General features: G+C 46.7%; 1 protein-coding gene across 5 annotated transcripts in view; it reads left to right on the top strand.

Annotated features, from left to right (window-relative positions):
* Nucleotides 1-15291, top strand: part of CHFR (checkpoint with forkhead and ring finger domains) — a 29868-nt gene extending 14577 nt beyond the window's left edge. The window contains exons 9-18 of one of the 5 annotated variants that reach the window (XM_040987187.1): nt 494-648; nt 757-919; nt 2648-2790; nt 4151-4267; nt 7258-7341; nt 8638-8708; nt 9286-9373; nt 12954-13061; nt 13411-13483; nt 14177-15291. In XM_040987187.1, the coding sequence (XP_040843121.1) occupies nt 494-648; nt 757-919; nt 2648-2790; nt 4151-4267; nt 7258-7341; nt 8638-8708; nt 9286-9373; nt 12954-13061; nt 13411-13483; nt 14177-14219 (1045 nt within the window). In that variant the 3' untranslated portion in view covers nt 14220-15291. Of the gene's footprint in view, nt 1-493; nt 649-756; nt 920-2647; nt 2791-4147; nt 4268-7257; nt 7342-8637; nt 8709-9285; nt 9374-12925; nt 13062-13410; nt 13484-14176 lie in introns of those variants that run through there. The other 4 variants (XM_040987186.1, XM_040987188.1, XM_040987189.1 and 1 more) reach the window with 4 other exon arrangements.
* The last annotated feature ends 277 nt before the right edge of the window (nt 15292-15568 follow it).

Genomic DNA, 15568 nt, shown 5'->3' with positions numbered 1-15568 from the left:
TTTGGCGGCATCAATTTTTACTGACGTGGGGGAACCCTATTCCTGACTTGCAGCAGACAGGTGTACTATACTGAAGCTTAAGCATTTCCTAGTGAAAGAAATATAATATTTACCATAGCAGGAGTACCCCACGAGTAAATTAGGAAGAACCTTACCCTGGCTTTTCTCTGAGAACTGAAGGATTGGAGCTAATTCAACTTTCATCTAAAAATGCACAATTACCCCTCTTGCTTCTGTTCTGAAGTGTTATTCCACTCTCCTCTATGCCTCCAGAAAACACAGTAAGCCATGGTGCCAGCCAAGTTAGAGTTAGGGTGTTTTTTTGGGTGAGTTATTGGGAGCCTACTCTTGCTCTTTGCCAGGCACTCAGGTAGCCACTACGCTTAGGTGGGCCTGGCGTGGGCCTTGACTCAAGGGTCACTAGCAAGTCTGTAGATGCTTCTGAGCTTCCTTGGAGAACTCTTCCCTGAGACGTGTCTTCCATGTACCTCAGTTTGCAGCCCTGCATGCACACGTTCTGCGCAGCTTGCTACTCCGGCTGGATGGAGCGCTCATCCCTATGTCCCACTTGCCGTTGTCCGGTGGAGAGAATCTGTAAAAACCACATCCTGAACAACCTTGTGGAGGCATACCTTATCCAGCACCCAGGCAAGTGGGGCTTGAGGCACTGGGAGTGTGAGCTCAGCTGAGCGTATAGGTTGTGTTTTACTGAGCATCTAACTGCCAGTGACGGGTGTTATCTCCTTTGACTTCTAGATAAGAGTCGCAGTGAAGAAGACGTGCGAAGTATGGATGCCAGGAATAAAATCACTCAAGACATGCTGCAACCCAAAGTCAGGAGGTCCTTTTCTGATGAAGAAGGGAGTTCAGAGGACCTGCTGGAGCTGTCAGATGTTGACAGTGAATCCTCAGACATCAGGTAAGCTCCACCAGGCTCATGGTAGTCCTAGGACCAGACATGTGCTTGATACTTGATGCACAGTTCTGTGTTCTCGAGGTCTGATTCGTTCCTCAGCAGCTAGGCTTCTAAATGGCTTCATACTGTCTTCTGATGTCGGGTGGGTGAGCTCTTCAATGTGATGGGCAAGGCCTGGCTGACTCCTTGGGTGGCAGCTAGTGAAATGAGCCCTCAGTGCTATGACAGGTGCCAGATTCTCTTCCACATACTCTCTTGCTTGGACTCCTGTTCATGAGTCTTTTTTTGTTTTTTAAGGAAAGACAGATTACACAGAGAATGAGAGTCAGATATTCCGTCTACTGTTTCTTCCCCTCAAATGGTCACAAACAATGGCCAGAGCTGAGATGATCCAAAGCCAGGAGCCAGGAATTTTTCTGGGTTTCACATGGTGCAGGGTCCCAAGCTTTCGACTATCCTTTGATGCTTTCCCAGGTTAAAAGCAGGGACCTGGGTGGGAAGTGGAGTAGCTGGGACACAAACTGATACCCATATGAGATCCTGGCACTTGGAGGTGAAGGATTTGTCAATTGAGCCAGTGCTCCAGACCCTGGCCATGACATATGACCATAAAATTACTTTTGTCATTATCTAAGCACACTTATTCTTTGTGGGTTGTCTAGGAACCACAAAATATGACAGCATGAATATTTATCATTTATCAAGTTGTTGTTATTGAAAAGATAGAGCCTTTGGAAGCCTTATTTTATCTGCTGATATGTTAATTTTTTTTTTAAAGATGTATTTATTTTTCTTGGAAAGGCAGATTTACAGAAAGAAGGAGAAACAGAAAGAAAAATCTTTTGTTTGCTGGCCCACTCCCCAAGTGGCCACAATGGGTAGAGCTAGGAACCAGGAACTTCCTCCAGGTCTCCCACACGGGTTCAGGGTTCCAAGGCTTTGGGCCATCCTCAGCTGCTTTCCCAGGCCACAAGCAGGGAGCTGGATGGGAAGTGGAGCAGCCAGGACACAAACCGGCACCTATTTGGGCTGCTGCACTTGGATATGAAGGATTATCCAATTGAGCCATTGTGCTTGCCCCTCTTTCTTAGTTTTTTTTTTTTTTTTTTCTGATTCTGTTTTTATCATATGCTTTATTGTATAATAGTTTTTAACAGTATAGGGGAGGTACCATAAAGAAAAGTGGCTTGGCTCAACTGAAAGCTGTGTAAATATGATGCCAGCTGTAAAAACTCCTAGGAGAGAGAAAGAGCACCGTACAGTAAAGGTTCATTTTGCCCAGGTTTGAGCAGGCGACTCCTGAGAGTCCCAGAATGCTGCTGCATATACGGGGCTCCTGGGTACGCCAGGTCTTACTGAGCTTAGGGGTAGAAAAACCCTAGACATGGCTGAGAGGTTGTGACATTTTTTTTTTTTTGCAGTCCTCTAGCAGGGGCATCACATGGAGGAAGGGTTGACCCTTCCCTTTCACATACAGGTATGGAAGAAGCTCCTGGTTCCTGGCTTCCGATTGGCTCAGCTCTGGCTGTTGCGGCCACTTGGGGAGTGAACCAGCAGATTGAAGACCTTTCTCCTTCTCTTTGTAAATCTGTCTTTCCAATGAATACTGAGCAAGGGCTGAGTTGAGGCTGCCACAGGGCACAGACAGCAGATCATCTTTTTGGTGGGCTTATGGGTGCTGCACAGCCCTGTGTCTCCATGGCTCCAGCTCTGTCCTTGCTCTGCCTGCAGTCAGCCATACATCATGTGCAGACAGTGTCCTGAGTACAGAAGACAGGTGGCACAGCCTCTGCCCTGCCCAGCATCTGACAGTGACCCGGGGGCCCTGCCGGCCATTGCAGACACACCGTCCACGTCCTCCAGCTTCACTCCAGGTGAGACAGCTGTTCCCTGCATGTGCATTTTCCTCCATAGTGTCTCAGGTACTTGTTGTTTGCTGCCCTCACAAGCAGCCCAGCTAACAGGCTGCATGTTCTTTGGCTCTTCTAGCTATACTGTTGCCTGCTACACCACCCAGAGTTTCACCCCATGTGCACTTTGACTTTGTTTTCATAATCAGTTTAGTCACTATGAGTTTCCCTTCCTGGACACTCCTAGGGATTAGCTTTTTTTTTTTTTTTTTGGAGCTATTTCTAAGCGTTAATTGCTCTAGCCTGCTACCTAACCTGCTGAGCAGCTGGTATCCAGGGGTTTCCCAGACCCAATGGGACAATTATACATCTCTCCGTCCAGTAAGTGGCTGGCTTCTCTGCAGTAATGAGTGGGGCTTTACTAGGAGCTCCTGCACATTTCAAGAGTTACCCTAAACATTCTCGCGTCAACTATTTTTCACCAGGCAGGTCTCCAGATGCCAGCAAAAAGAAAGGCAAAGGAGAACAGGTCAGGGTGTGTGGACTTGGTTCTCCAGCCTGTCCACTTGGTTGCTACAAAAAGGCCTTGGCCTCCTAGCCACTGCTCAGGTTGAGCACACACCAGGAGTCCTAGCTCACTGTCAGGCTGAGTCATGTTCCTAAGCACTCTGCTGAGGCATGGGACCACAGTGCTATGTACTGTTCATAGAGCCTGTAGATGGAGCAGATAGGGCAGTATTTGGCCACAGTGTAAATGCTCAGCCTCTGTCTGTCGCCAGCTTTGCTTGGCTCCCAAGGCTGTCTCCTTCTGCACAGTGGCCGTTAGTATTTCCGTGCGGGACCATCAGCTATGCTCATATGTACTGTGCATGGAGGATGTGTTGTGCATAGAGCCTGAGTCCCCAGCAGGAGCCCAGGAAATGTTGGCAAGATGATTTCTGTCATTGTGCTTGACATGGCCACCACCCCAGTCAAGGCGTTTCCTGTGTGGCTGGTCAGTGTCCAGGGAGCTTGGCCATGTTGACACAGAGTTCCTGGTTCAGGCTGCTGGTTTACTTGAAGGGTAAATTCTTTTTCTTTGGTAGAAAGTAAATATATAATTTACTGTACTTCTCAGTACTCTATGCTTTATGGGAATATTTTGGAAAGCATTTTGTAACATAAGCCAAAAGATGGTTTTGGTTATTTTCAACCTGCTAGAACTCTCCTAATTTAAATGGTAGAATGTCATGTATCTGTTTAAGCATAAGTTTGGATTCTCGGGTTTTTCTCTTAGAGTCTTTATTCATGAATACTATCTCACTATGTCTCTGGCAGTCTTTAATTTCCTGTCTGCTTGGTGTCCCAACATGTACCCGCCCGGACATCCTATGTTCGGCAGCAGTCCAGGATTATGTATGTCCTCTGCAAGGAAGCCATGCCATATGTACCTGCTGTTTCCAGCCCATGCCTGACCGGAGAGCAGAGCGTGAGCAGGACCCTCGCGTGGCCCCCCAGCAGTGTGAGTATGTTGGGCCAAGTTTATCCAAGGGGCCTTCCGCTTGACAGAAGATACACACCATCTTCAAGGCTCAGATTGTTGACTTTGTGTAGGATATAAAGTAAGGAGTCAGGTGGTTTCCTGTCAGGTGAGTTCACTGCCAACACACGCAACTCTCCTTGCTGTAATCCCACAGAGGTCCCACAAGTCCCCTACAGAATTTACCGGCACATCTGATTCTTTCATGTTCTGGTGGATTCTGTGGCCCAGCCTAATGTGGCCCATCCCCTGTTTTGACACTTGCAGGTGGGTACTGTGGTCTAGCCCAGCCAGGTATGCTTCCCAGTTGCAACTTTTGTGTGTACCAGCAATGGAGCAGCAGGCGATGCTATTTAGGCCCAGTCTCCCACATGGGCAGGTACCTTGGCCTTGCCCAGATGTACCTTCTGGTTTCTCTCCTGTAAACTACTTCTTCTCAGCTTTCTCACCTATCAGAGAATGTAGTGGCCCAGACCATGGAAGACCTCAGAAGTCATTCTTCCTTTGTTAATCATGCCCTTAGCTGCTGCTGCTATAACACATCCCCAGAAACTCTTTCCCCAGGCAATCTGCAGACTCTGACCTGCAGGTCAGGGTGGCATATCCTGGCCCATTGGTCCCTGCCTTCCACACATATCGTTAAAAAAATAAAAATAGAATAGGATAGACAAATGTGCTGACACACTGGTATAGTTAGCACAAATCTGGCATTAACCAGGCCCAGAATACCTGTCAGCTATAACACTCATAGCAGCGTGACACTTGCCTAGATACAAAGCAACCCAGGCAGTAGCCCACAGCTACTTTTGCATGTGCATAATCAGTTGCTCCCACTTCACCATGTTGAATAATTCATCTTTTCCTGCAGTTAATGCATTACCCCATTCAACATGCCATGTTTTCATTCATGGAGGGTTTTCTTCTTAGAAACCATACCTACATCTGTCCCAGCATCAGTACTGTAGTTACTTTATATTTTCTCTTAAGCATCATAGGTGGAATATGAAGCCCTGCTTCAGTTTTTGCTTCTCAGTGTTACAACAGGGTTAATCATTTACTTAATCATTAATTGAATATACTGCTGACTGAAATGTTGCTTCAAACCCATTACTTCATTTTCAACACTTCCCATTATATGCAAGTTACTCACATGCCACGCACCTCTGACCACACTTCCTGTGCACAAGCCCTCACATGCCACGCACCTCTGACCACACTTCCTGTGCACAAGCCCTCACATGCCATGCAGCTCTCTGACCACACTTCCTGTGCACAAGCCCTCACATGTCACTCACCTCTGACCACACTTCCTGTGCACAAGCTCCTCATGTGTCACACGCCTCTGACCACACTTCCTGTACACAAGCCCTCACATGTCACTCACCTCGGACCACACTTCCTGTGCACAAGCTGCTCATGTGTCACACGCCTCTGACCACACTTCCTGTGCACAAGCCCTCAAATGTCACCTCTGACCACACTTCCTGTGCACAAGCTCCTCATATGTCACACACCTCGGACCACGCTTCCTGTGCACAAGCTGCTCATGTGTCACACGCCTCTGACCACACTTCCCGTGCACAAGCTCCTCATATGTCACACACCTCGGACCACGCTTCCTGTGCACAAGCTGCTCATGTGTCACACGCCTCTGACCACACTTCCTGTGCACAAACTCCTCATGTGTCACATGCCTCTCTAACAACATCAGTTGGTCCCCCTATTTGCAAGGTCTTGTTCAGTGTGCAAAAGGTACTACATGTTCTTTTTGGATCCTTTATGATACCACATGATCTCTTTTTGTTCTTGCTACTCAGAGGAAGCCACAGAACAAGTCTTATGAAGGGTCTGCTCCTGATATGAGTGAGGTGGGCACTGGCAGAGCCGGATGAGGATCCTGGATCAAGCGACATTCTGGTGGCCTCACTCTAGGACATACACACTGGTGGCCCCTGGATCATCCCTGGCTTTTTGTCCCTGTATTTGATGCCACAAATTGGGAAGGAGCAAGTGAGGAATTGTAGCGCCAGACACATACAAAGTGATTGTCAATTGGGGCAGCTGAGGAAGCGCTTAAAACACTGACAAGAGGCCAGCTTCTCACCAGTGATCTTTGATTTTGACTCTGACTTCATGTAGAATGCTGTAAACACAGAAAGACTTCATTATGCAATCCTATGAAAATTTTGGTTAGGGTTATCTATTGTTACATTCCATGGACTTCTAACCATAGAATATTAAGCACTAAAAAATAATGTCTACAGGGAAATGTTACATTAGAAAATGTAACAGTGTCAGAACGTGCTCTGGCAGAAGTAGGGCGTGATATGTGGCTGTTGAGATTGTTTTTCACGTTCAGAATTAGAGGGAGACTGACGATGCCTTGTGTGGGTGGTGGAGAGGTACCATATTGTTCTGTGGATCTTGCTGTCTTCCGGGGGTGGGCTTTGGTAGAATAGGAGAGACGGTGTGGGTCTGATCTTTATTTAGGGTCACAATTCTTATTTGTCACAGGCTGGTCACCTTTAATGTGAGCTAGCATGGGGCCCGGCACTGTGGCCTAGCGGCTAAAGTTCTTGCCTTGAACGCACCAGAATCCCATATGGGTGCCGGTTCTAATCCTGGCAGCTCTCTCATCCAACTCCCTGCTTGTGGCCTGGGAAAGCAGTGGAGGACAGCCCAAAGCCTTGGGACCCTGCACCCGTGTGGGAGACCCAAAGGAAGCTCTTGGCTCCTGGCTTTGGATTGGCGCAGCACTGGCCATTGTGGCCACTTGGGGAGTGAATCATTGGATGGAAGATCTTCCTCTCTGTCTCTCCTCCTTTCTGTATATTCGACTTTGTAATAAAAAAATGTGAGCTAGGATGTAACCATGATCCCAAATTTCATGAAGCTCCCTAACAGCATTTCAGAGAGAGCTGGGTTCCTGAGTCATGGCAAGGGCCTGACTGACGGCTGTTCTCTGTCCGTAGGTGCCGTCTGCCTACAGCCCTTCTGCCACCTGTACTGGGGCTGCACTCGGACTGGCTGCTTTGGCTGCTTGGCCCCATTCTGTGGTAATATCGGCTCTTGAGCCTCAAGTTGGTTTGTTTTGACTTTGGTGTGCTTTGTTGATGAAGTTGAGGGCTAGAACTGGTCTGCTGTGTGCAGAGAAAGTGAGGAGGCCACTTTAGTTCCTGAGTGATTAGCTGAAGGGGTTTGCTAGCTTAGAGGGGTCAAATTCATGTTGGCTCAAAAGCAAGAAATGCCAGAATTAGGGGCAATACTCATGTTCAGTATAGGAGGTTTCACTTATGTCTGTAAAGCACCACCAGTGAACAGGCTTGTTTCCAGTTCAGATTCTGTGATTCAGGTCAGGTGTTTGGGAAGCAAAGAACCAGTCACTTTAAGGAGGGTCTGGGGTGAAAATAGGTTTTTCCTTTCTTGTGCTTAAAATTGTGCTCAGCCTGCCAACTCTGTTCCTTCTGCTTTTGAAAGGTCTTCTGTCTTCTCAGTTGCCACATGCTGTCTGCCTCACCCAAGAAACTGGGCCAAACTGGGCACACTGATGGGCTTCTAGGGGGTTCCATTTCTTGGGAATCACACAGTGGGGATAGGGGAGGCATTAAGTAGGCAGTGGCCAACATAGTACATCACCTTCTAAACCCTGCCCACATGCACCCTTCTTTGTGTCTGTCCTTTATCCTCCACTCCAGCTTGGTGGTAAGGGTACCTGACTCTTCCTGGCCACTTTTTCTCACAAGACCTTCAGAATTAAGACTTCTGGCCAAAAACAAAAGTACAATTGTTCCATTCCCAAGTGGTTTCAGATAAAGACTGGGAATAAAATCTGGTGTAATTCCACAAAGAGACATTGGGGAAGGATGGAGCCAGGCTAAAGGAACTGTACTTGAATCAGCAACACACTTGTTTATCCTGTATCTTAAACATATCAAGCTGGATGTGTTACCATCATTTGATGTGACTAGTGGGTTGGTTCAGTAATAATTATGGGATATCTATTGAAAAAAACATAAAATTGTGTTTTGGGACCCACATTGGAGTACTTAGTTTAACCCCAACTGCTGCTTCTGACTCCTGCATCTCCCAATTTGAATCCTGGAATTCAACGATGACAGTTTGATTACTTGGATCTCTGCCACCTGCAAGGCCTGAACTGAGCTCCCTGCTCTAGGTTCAGACTGGCTTGGTCCATCCCTCCCTGTTTTCCCTTTGGGGAGGGAACCAGTGGATGAGGTAGCACGTGCTCACTTGCACTTTTCTGCCTGTCTCCTGGCCTCTCTAAATAAATAAAGGAATAAATAAATAAGTTTTTGAAAAGCCAGATAACATTGCTTTCTTCATGTTGACAGAGTTAAACCTGGGGGACAAGTGCCTGGATGGGGTGCTGAGCAACAACAACTATGAGTCGGACATCCTGAAGGTACTTAGCTCAGCTTGTAAGGCTCTCTGCATTTCATTGGCTGTGTTGACTTTTCCTCATTTTCCCAAAAGAATTGCTTCTTTTTTTGCTTTCACAACTTGAATACATAGGAATTGGTTATCATAACTCATGGAGAGGTATTCCTGGAAGAGCTGACTCTTCTCCCTGGCACCTAGCCTTTTCTGCTTCCATCTATGTGCCAGCTGGCTTTCAGTGTGGTAATGCTGGCCACACACACAATGGTAGGGTCTTCCTGTCTGCCATGGAAGCAACAGCTACAGCCCTATACCATGCTTTGGGGTCTAGCTAGGAGGGCCACACAGTACCATGCTTGTCATAGGACTTTGGGGGCTCATTTGTACTCATGCTGAATGAGAGTATGGGGGAACTCGCCACAATTGGCACTCGGGATTTGCCTTCCCTTGAGGTTCCTGTTATGTGGCAGCAGGTAAGTGTGTCAAGAGTGTGTCAGCTATGGGCTAGGCTTTCCCTCCCCCTGGTGGCCTTCCATGAGATGTTTCCTGTCATCAGCTCAGTATTTCCTCATGTGAACTGGGATTTCTTTTTACCATCACAGAATTACCTGGCAACCAGGGGTTTGACATGGAAAGATGTGTTGTCCGAAAGTCTCCTGGCTTTGCAGCGGGGGGTCTTCTTGTTGTCTGGTAAGCTCCGCTTCGGGTGTCTTCTGTCCCTGCAACAGACCTGAGAATCACAGCTACCTTTGCCTGTTATAGGGCAGAGAAGCCCTAACAGGGAAGGAAGGGTCTGGTGCTTCTTCATTGTTTTCAGAAATTGGGTGTGGGCCTGTGTGATGTATTCCAGCACCTCTCTCAACAGGGAAGGGCCTCACCACTTACCTGCTTCAAAGTCCTAGGGCTGGTTGTTCTCAGGCCTCTCTTGTGGCTGCCTATCTTTGAGGAGCACATGGTACCTTGTGAACTGTGATTTTTGTCAGGGACGGAGGTTGCAGAAATATCAGCAGAGTTTCCTTAAGAAGTTGATATGAAAGGAAGACTTGAAATATTCCTTTAAATTCTTTTGAAGCTGTTTCTGTCTCATGGATGGTTTCTAGTGAGTGTCTTGCCTTTGTGTTTTGGAACAACTGCTGTGTGGGTGCCTAGAGCTGCCTGCTGCATCTGAACTCATTTGATTTTTACATGGCTTCCTGTTTCTCTAATAATGTAGCTTACTGAGAAATTGCCAGTGGTCCAGGGAAGTATAGAGGGTACGGTAAAACTGGCTCCTGGTTTCTGATCCTCCATGTGGCTACTCAGGGAGTGAACCAGCGGATGGAAGATCTTTCTGGAAATCTCACCGTCCAAAATCACACACTGTGTTGATCTCATAATCGCCCTTCCGGGTACTACTGTACACACACACTAGGTTATATGCAGGTACCAATACACATACCTGGATGTGTGTACAAGCATAACCGTCACCAGTGAAATCCTACTGAGTATGACAATGATGTGCTGTGGATTCCTTCCTATCCGTTAAGGTCTATGCCCTGATTTTATAAATTGCATATATATTTTTTAAATTTTTCGGCCTGGTGCTATGGCTCAGTGCCTAATTCTCACCTTGTAAGCACTGGAATCCCATATGGGTACCATTTTGTGTCTGGGCTACTACACTTCCCTTCCAGCTCCCTGCTTGTTGCCTGAGAAAGCAGAGGGGGATGGTATAAAACCTTGGGACCCTAACACCCATGTGGGAGACCTCGAGGGATCGCCTGGCTCCTGGTTTCTGATCCTCCATGTGGCTACTCAGGGAGTGAACCAGCGGATGGAAGATCTTTCTGTAAATCTGATCTGCCTTTCCAAAGAAAATAAATAAAATCTTTAAAAAAATTAAAACGATTTTTTGTTGTTGTTGGAAAGGCTGATTTACAGAAGGAAGGAGAGACATCCACCAACTGATTCATTCCCAAATGGCCACAATGGCCAGAGTTGATTGGATCCAAAACCAGGAGCCAGGGGCTTTTTCAATCCTAAGGCTTTGGGACAACCTTTGCTGACTTCCCAGGCCATGAGCAAGGAGCTGTATAGGAAGCAGAGCGTCTGAGACATGAACTGGCACTCACAGGAGATCCTGACACTTGCGGGTAGAGATTAGCCAGTTGAACCGTCATGCCAGCCCCAATATTGTAGACTTGAAAAGTTGTCACAGGGGCCCGGCGCGGTGGCGCAAGTGGTTAAGTCCTCGCCTAGCACGCCCGGGATCCCATATGGGCGCCGGTTCTAATCCCGGCAGCCCCGCTTCCCTTCCAGCTCCCTGCCTGTGGCCCGGGAAAGCAGTTGAGGACAGCCCAAAGCTTTGGGACCCTGCACCCGTGCGGGAGACCCGGAAGAGGCTCCTGGCTTCGGATCGGCATAGTATCGACCCGTTGCGGCTCACCTGGGGAGTGAATCATCGGACGGAAGATCTTCCTCTCTGTCTCTCCTCTCTGTATATCTGCCTTTCCAATAAAAAAATAATAAAAATAAATCTAAAAAAAAAAAAAAAAAAAGTTGTCACAGAATAAAAAATTAGGATTTTCATCCCAACAGTTTGCACACATGAGCCTTTTTCACAGAAACACAGAGTTCTCAAGTTGTAGCACCTCCCCTCTGCCTCAGTGCCTGCTCTGTGTCTGCCCTAAACCTTGTGAAACACATGGTGATTGATCATTGGTCTATTTGCCCATATTTGATTATTAAAGAAATTGAAGTTCTTTTTTGTCTCTGACCAATATTTACCACATGATTTCTTTGTTGAAAGTGTAATACATTGCTTTCAATATGTCATTAGTATTTCACTTTGATTATTATTCTACTTTCATGTTATTGTTTAAACTAGGCATTCAAATTTATAAAACTCTTCCTGTTGCTGTTTTGTTTTCATGACATACAAGTAAAGCATTCCTGGCTGCGGCGCCATGGCTCAGTGGCTAAAGCCTCACCTTGAACATGCCAGGATCCCATATGGCTGCCAACTTGTGTCCCAGCTGCTCCACTTCCCACAAGCCCCTGCTTGTGACCTGGGAAACCAGTAGAGGATGACCCAAAGCCTTGGGACCCTGCATCCACATGGCAGACCCAGAAGAAACTCTTTACTCTAGCTTCGGATTGACTTAGCTCAGGCCATTGTGGCCACTTTTGGAGTGAACCAGTGGATGGAAGATCTTTCACTCGTCTCCTATCTGTAATTCTGCCTTTCCAGTAAAAATAAATAAATCTTCCCCAGCTGTAAGCAACTGCCTAGGCAAGTGTTCCACTGCTGGGAGACCAGCAGATTTTAGCCAGCTGGCCTCCTGGGCCTGGTTAATGTCAAATTTGTGTTCACTATGCCAGTGAGTCAGCTTAGTTATCATAAAATAGGTAAATAAACAAAAATAAGTTAAGCATCCCTCATTTAAAAATCTGGAATGCAAATGTTTTGAGTTGCTGATGAGACATCAGAAGTGGAAAATTCTACAGCCAACCTCGAGTGATAGATTGTAGTCAAAATTCAGGCATGCTTAAAAATATATCAGATTCCTTTCAGGCTACATGTATAATGTAGCATAAATATAGTGTATAGGCTTGGATCCTAGCTCCACGGTGCTTCATTATTACACAAATACAAATTATTATTTTTTAAATTATTTTTGCTGGAAAGTCAAATTTACAGAGAGAAGGAGAGAGAGTAAGAAAGATCTTCCATCTGTTGGCCCACTCCCTAAATGGTCACAAATGCTGGAGCTGAGCCAGTCTGAATTCAGAAGCCAGGAACTTTTTTCAGATCTTCCGTGTGAGTGTAGGGTCCCAAGGCTTTGGGCCGTCCTCAACTGCTTTCCCAGGACACAAGCAGGAAGCTGGATGGGAAGCAAAGTAGCCGAAACATGAACCATCACCCATATTGGCTCCTGGCACTTGCAAGGAGTGGATTAATCAATTGAATAATCATACCAGGTTCCAAACATTGTAAAATTTGAAAAAATCTGAAATCTAAAACACTTCTGTTAAAAGGTAGTTGAACCTATACTTTAAAAGAATACAAAAAGTGGTTCAATAGAAAATAATATACATTTCTGTTTTCTTCTTAGCATTCTTTCTGGATTTTAAAAAAAAGTTTTCCTATAAATCTTTTTTATTTTTATTTTTTCCTATTTTATTTTTAATTTTATGGTACAATTCCATAGGCTTTCCCATACATCTTAATCTGTTGTCTGCACTGTTTGTGTGTCTGTAAAGTGTCTGCATGAGGCCATGTTCCTTCCAGATGACAGAATCACTGGGGACACCGTGCTGTGTTACTGCTGTGGCCTGCGCAGCTTCAGGGAGCTCTCCTATCAGTATCGGCAGAACATTCCTGCTTCCGAATTGCCAGGTGAGGAGCTCTCCCTTAGCCCGTTGCTCCCTTGCCAACAGACATGCTGTTTGAGCCTCTCCTTTTGGCCTAGGCAGACAGATGTCTGAGGGGGAGCCTATTGTTACTGGCAGAGGCAATGTGAATTTCTAGGATGTCATTAAAGGTATCAGACTGCAGAGTGATTTCATTTCCTAAATTTAGTTTTTAATTACTTGTGCTAATTTAGTTACTTGTGCTGACACATCCAGGGAGATGTTTTTGGTGACAAGATGCATTGTAGCTCAGCGATGCCTCCACTCTGCATCTTCCCTTGATGCCACCTGTGGGATGTGTCTCATGCATACCTGTGCTGTTATTCTTTTTCCAGTGGCTGTAACATCCCGTCCTGATTGCTATTGGGGCCGTAACTGCCGCACCCAGGTGAAGGCTCACCATGCAATGTGAGTGAGGCCGGGCACACGCTTGCTAGCCACAGATCTTCAAGGCCATAGAACAAGTCGACTGTCCCCTTCCTTTGAATTGTGCTGTGTGTGACTCGGGACTGCTCTTCTATGCCCTCATTTCATGGGATGTTTGTGTGAACATATTCACCCTACTCTTTCCCCTCCGTGTCCTTGTGGCTGGGATCTTTGCCCCTCATGTAGCACACCCGAGGATTAGCAGTTTCTGAGTTGGTGACAATGCTATGAGAACTGGGGTTTTCTTTCATCTGTGAGTGACTGGTGGTGATAACACAGTCACCCTCACAGCAATTTGCAGGTCGGCCTGTGGGGTCCTTGGTTAGTCTCTACTCCTGCTGCCAATCCCTGTGAATCACTGCTTCACTGCTACTCCAAGTGCCTGCCCTGGGAAAAAGGGTGCTGCTGAAGTCTCTGATGGGAGCCTAAGAAGGGAGCCAGGGCATCCCTGATGCCTTTCCTGCCCCTCTGAGCTGTGCTGGTTGGCTGCAGGACCCCTCACATGCTGCCAAGAGGCGCAGCTTCCCTCTCCCCTCTGACAAGCATGACTACTTTAGAGACTTGATTTCTTTGATGTATCAAAAGTGAACCCATCTGTTTTTCATGTAGTTCCTGAGTGCAGTTTGAAAACTCGCTTTTTTGAATGTCTCTGATTTGACCATTCTCTCCCTGCAGGAAATTCAATCATATCTGTGAACAGACGAGGTTCAAGAACTAAGCTTCAGGGGAGGCACCGAGATGGCTGCAGTGCTGCAGGCAGTGACAGCACATTTTCAAAAGTCCTGAGAACAGATGCTCATCGGGCATATTTACAGTCCTCTTGAGGCGACACTGGGGGGTCTCTGGTCAGGCGCTCTATCCCCCGAAGTGATTGGGGTTCCTGGCCACAACCCTCCTCTTGCCAAGCTCCTTACAGAGCCACCAGCAGAGGAGGGAGGCACTACCTGCAGGACACACGCATCCTCTTTGCTCTGACTGTGATAGTGCAGGTGTGCCCTTATCGTACCTTGTCCAAAAATCTAATCAGGAAAAGTTGGTGGGAGTAAGGGGAAAGGTTATCAAAACCATCATGTTCCAGGAAAGGGAGCCTCTGTTTACAGCCTACAGGATGTGCAGATCACTCTGCTGTGGGGAGCCACAGTGATTTATATAATTTTTATTTTAATAGGTTTGGTGCTTATCTTCTAGTAAGATTTAAATATCACAACTAGCACAAATAATATAATTTATAATTTACAAATTGACTAAATGGAGGAGTGGATGTCATTCGAAAGATAAGCATATGTTTCTGTTTGTTTCAAAAAGTCATCACATGTCCGGAACTGCTAGCCTTAGACATGGATGTTGAGTTAGCAGCCCCTTGCTAAAGTGTGTGACTTGAGGTACTGCTGTCCCTCATGTAGGGCTGGTGACGGGTCCTGGCTGTGGAGCAGGGACAAGGACCTGAGTGCATGGCCATGTTCGTCCTGCTCCCTGTGAGTGCCACCCTCTTCACTGGGACCCCAGAGTGTGAGTGGCTGCTGGGCCTTTGCTCCTGCCAGCCCCTTCCTCCCACGTTAGGTTTGCCATGCCATCTGGAATAATACTTGAAGCTTTTGGATTTGTTAGGAAATTTTTTTATCTGTCATTGAGATCACCTGTTATGTTTGCAAACTGGTAGCGTTTTTGCTTCTTCTCAGGAATAACGATTTTCAGCGATGACTTGCTCTTGATATACACTGAGAAGCAGCACTCGGTATTTGTGGGAGAACATCCTTGCTTTTATTTTAATAAACAAGCTGCATTTGTTTCTCCCCTCTCTGTGTTGGGCTCATGTGTGAGGCTGCCCCAAGTGAGTGTGGTTTTGGAGACAGGTCCTGTGAAGGTTTACTGGTTTGTTACTGCTTATATTGTTCACTAAATTGTCTACTACTCGGTCAGAGGATTCTGTCTGCAGATAAGCCTCGTGAGGTGCAGACTTAAGGGTCACAAGTAACTGCTGTGAGGGGATAGTGGCATGGGGAGTCTTGGTCCCACCAACCCTGGGAGCCGCAGCCCAGGAGGGAGGCAGCAGGACCTCTGCACCAG

Source organism: Ochotona curzoniae, unplaced genomic scaffold, assembly GCF_017591425.1.
Source record: "Ochotona curzoniae isolate NIBS_2020 unplaced genomic scaffold, NIBS_Ocur_1.0 contig_46, whole genome shotgun sequence".
NCBI classification, from domain to species: domain Eukaryota; kingdom Metazoa; phylum Chordata; class Mammalia; order Lagomorpha; family Ochotonidae; genus Ochotona; species Ochotona curzoniae.
Note: the sequence above shows the minus strand (reverse complement) of the source record. Positions and strands in the feature narration are given on the sequence as shown.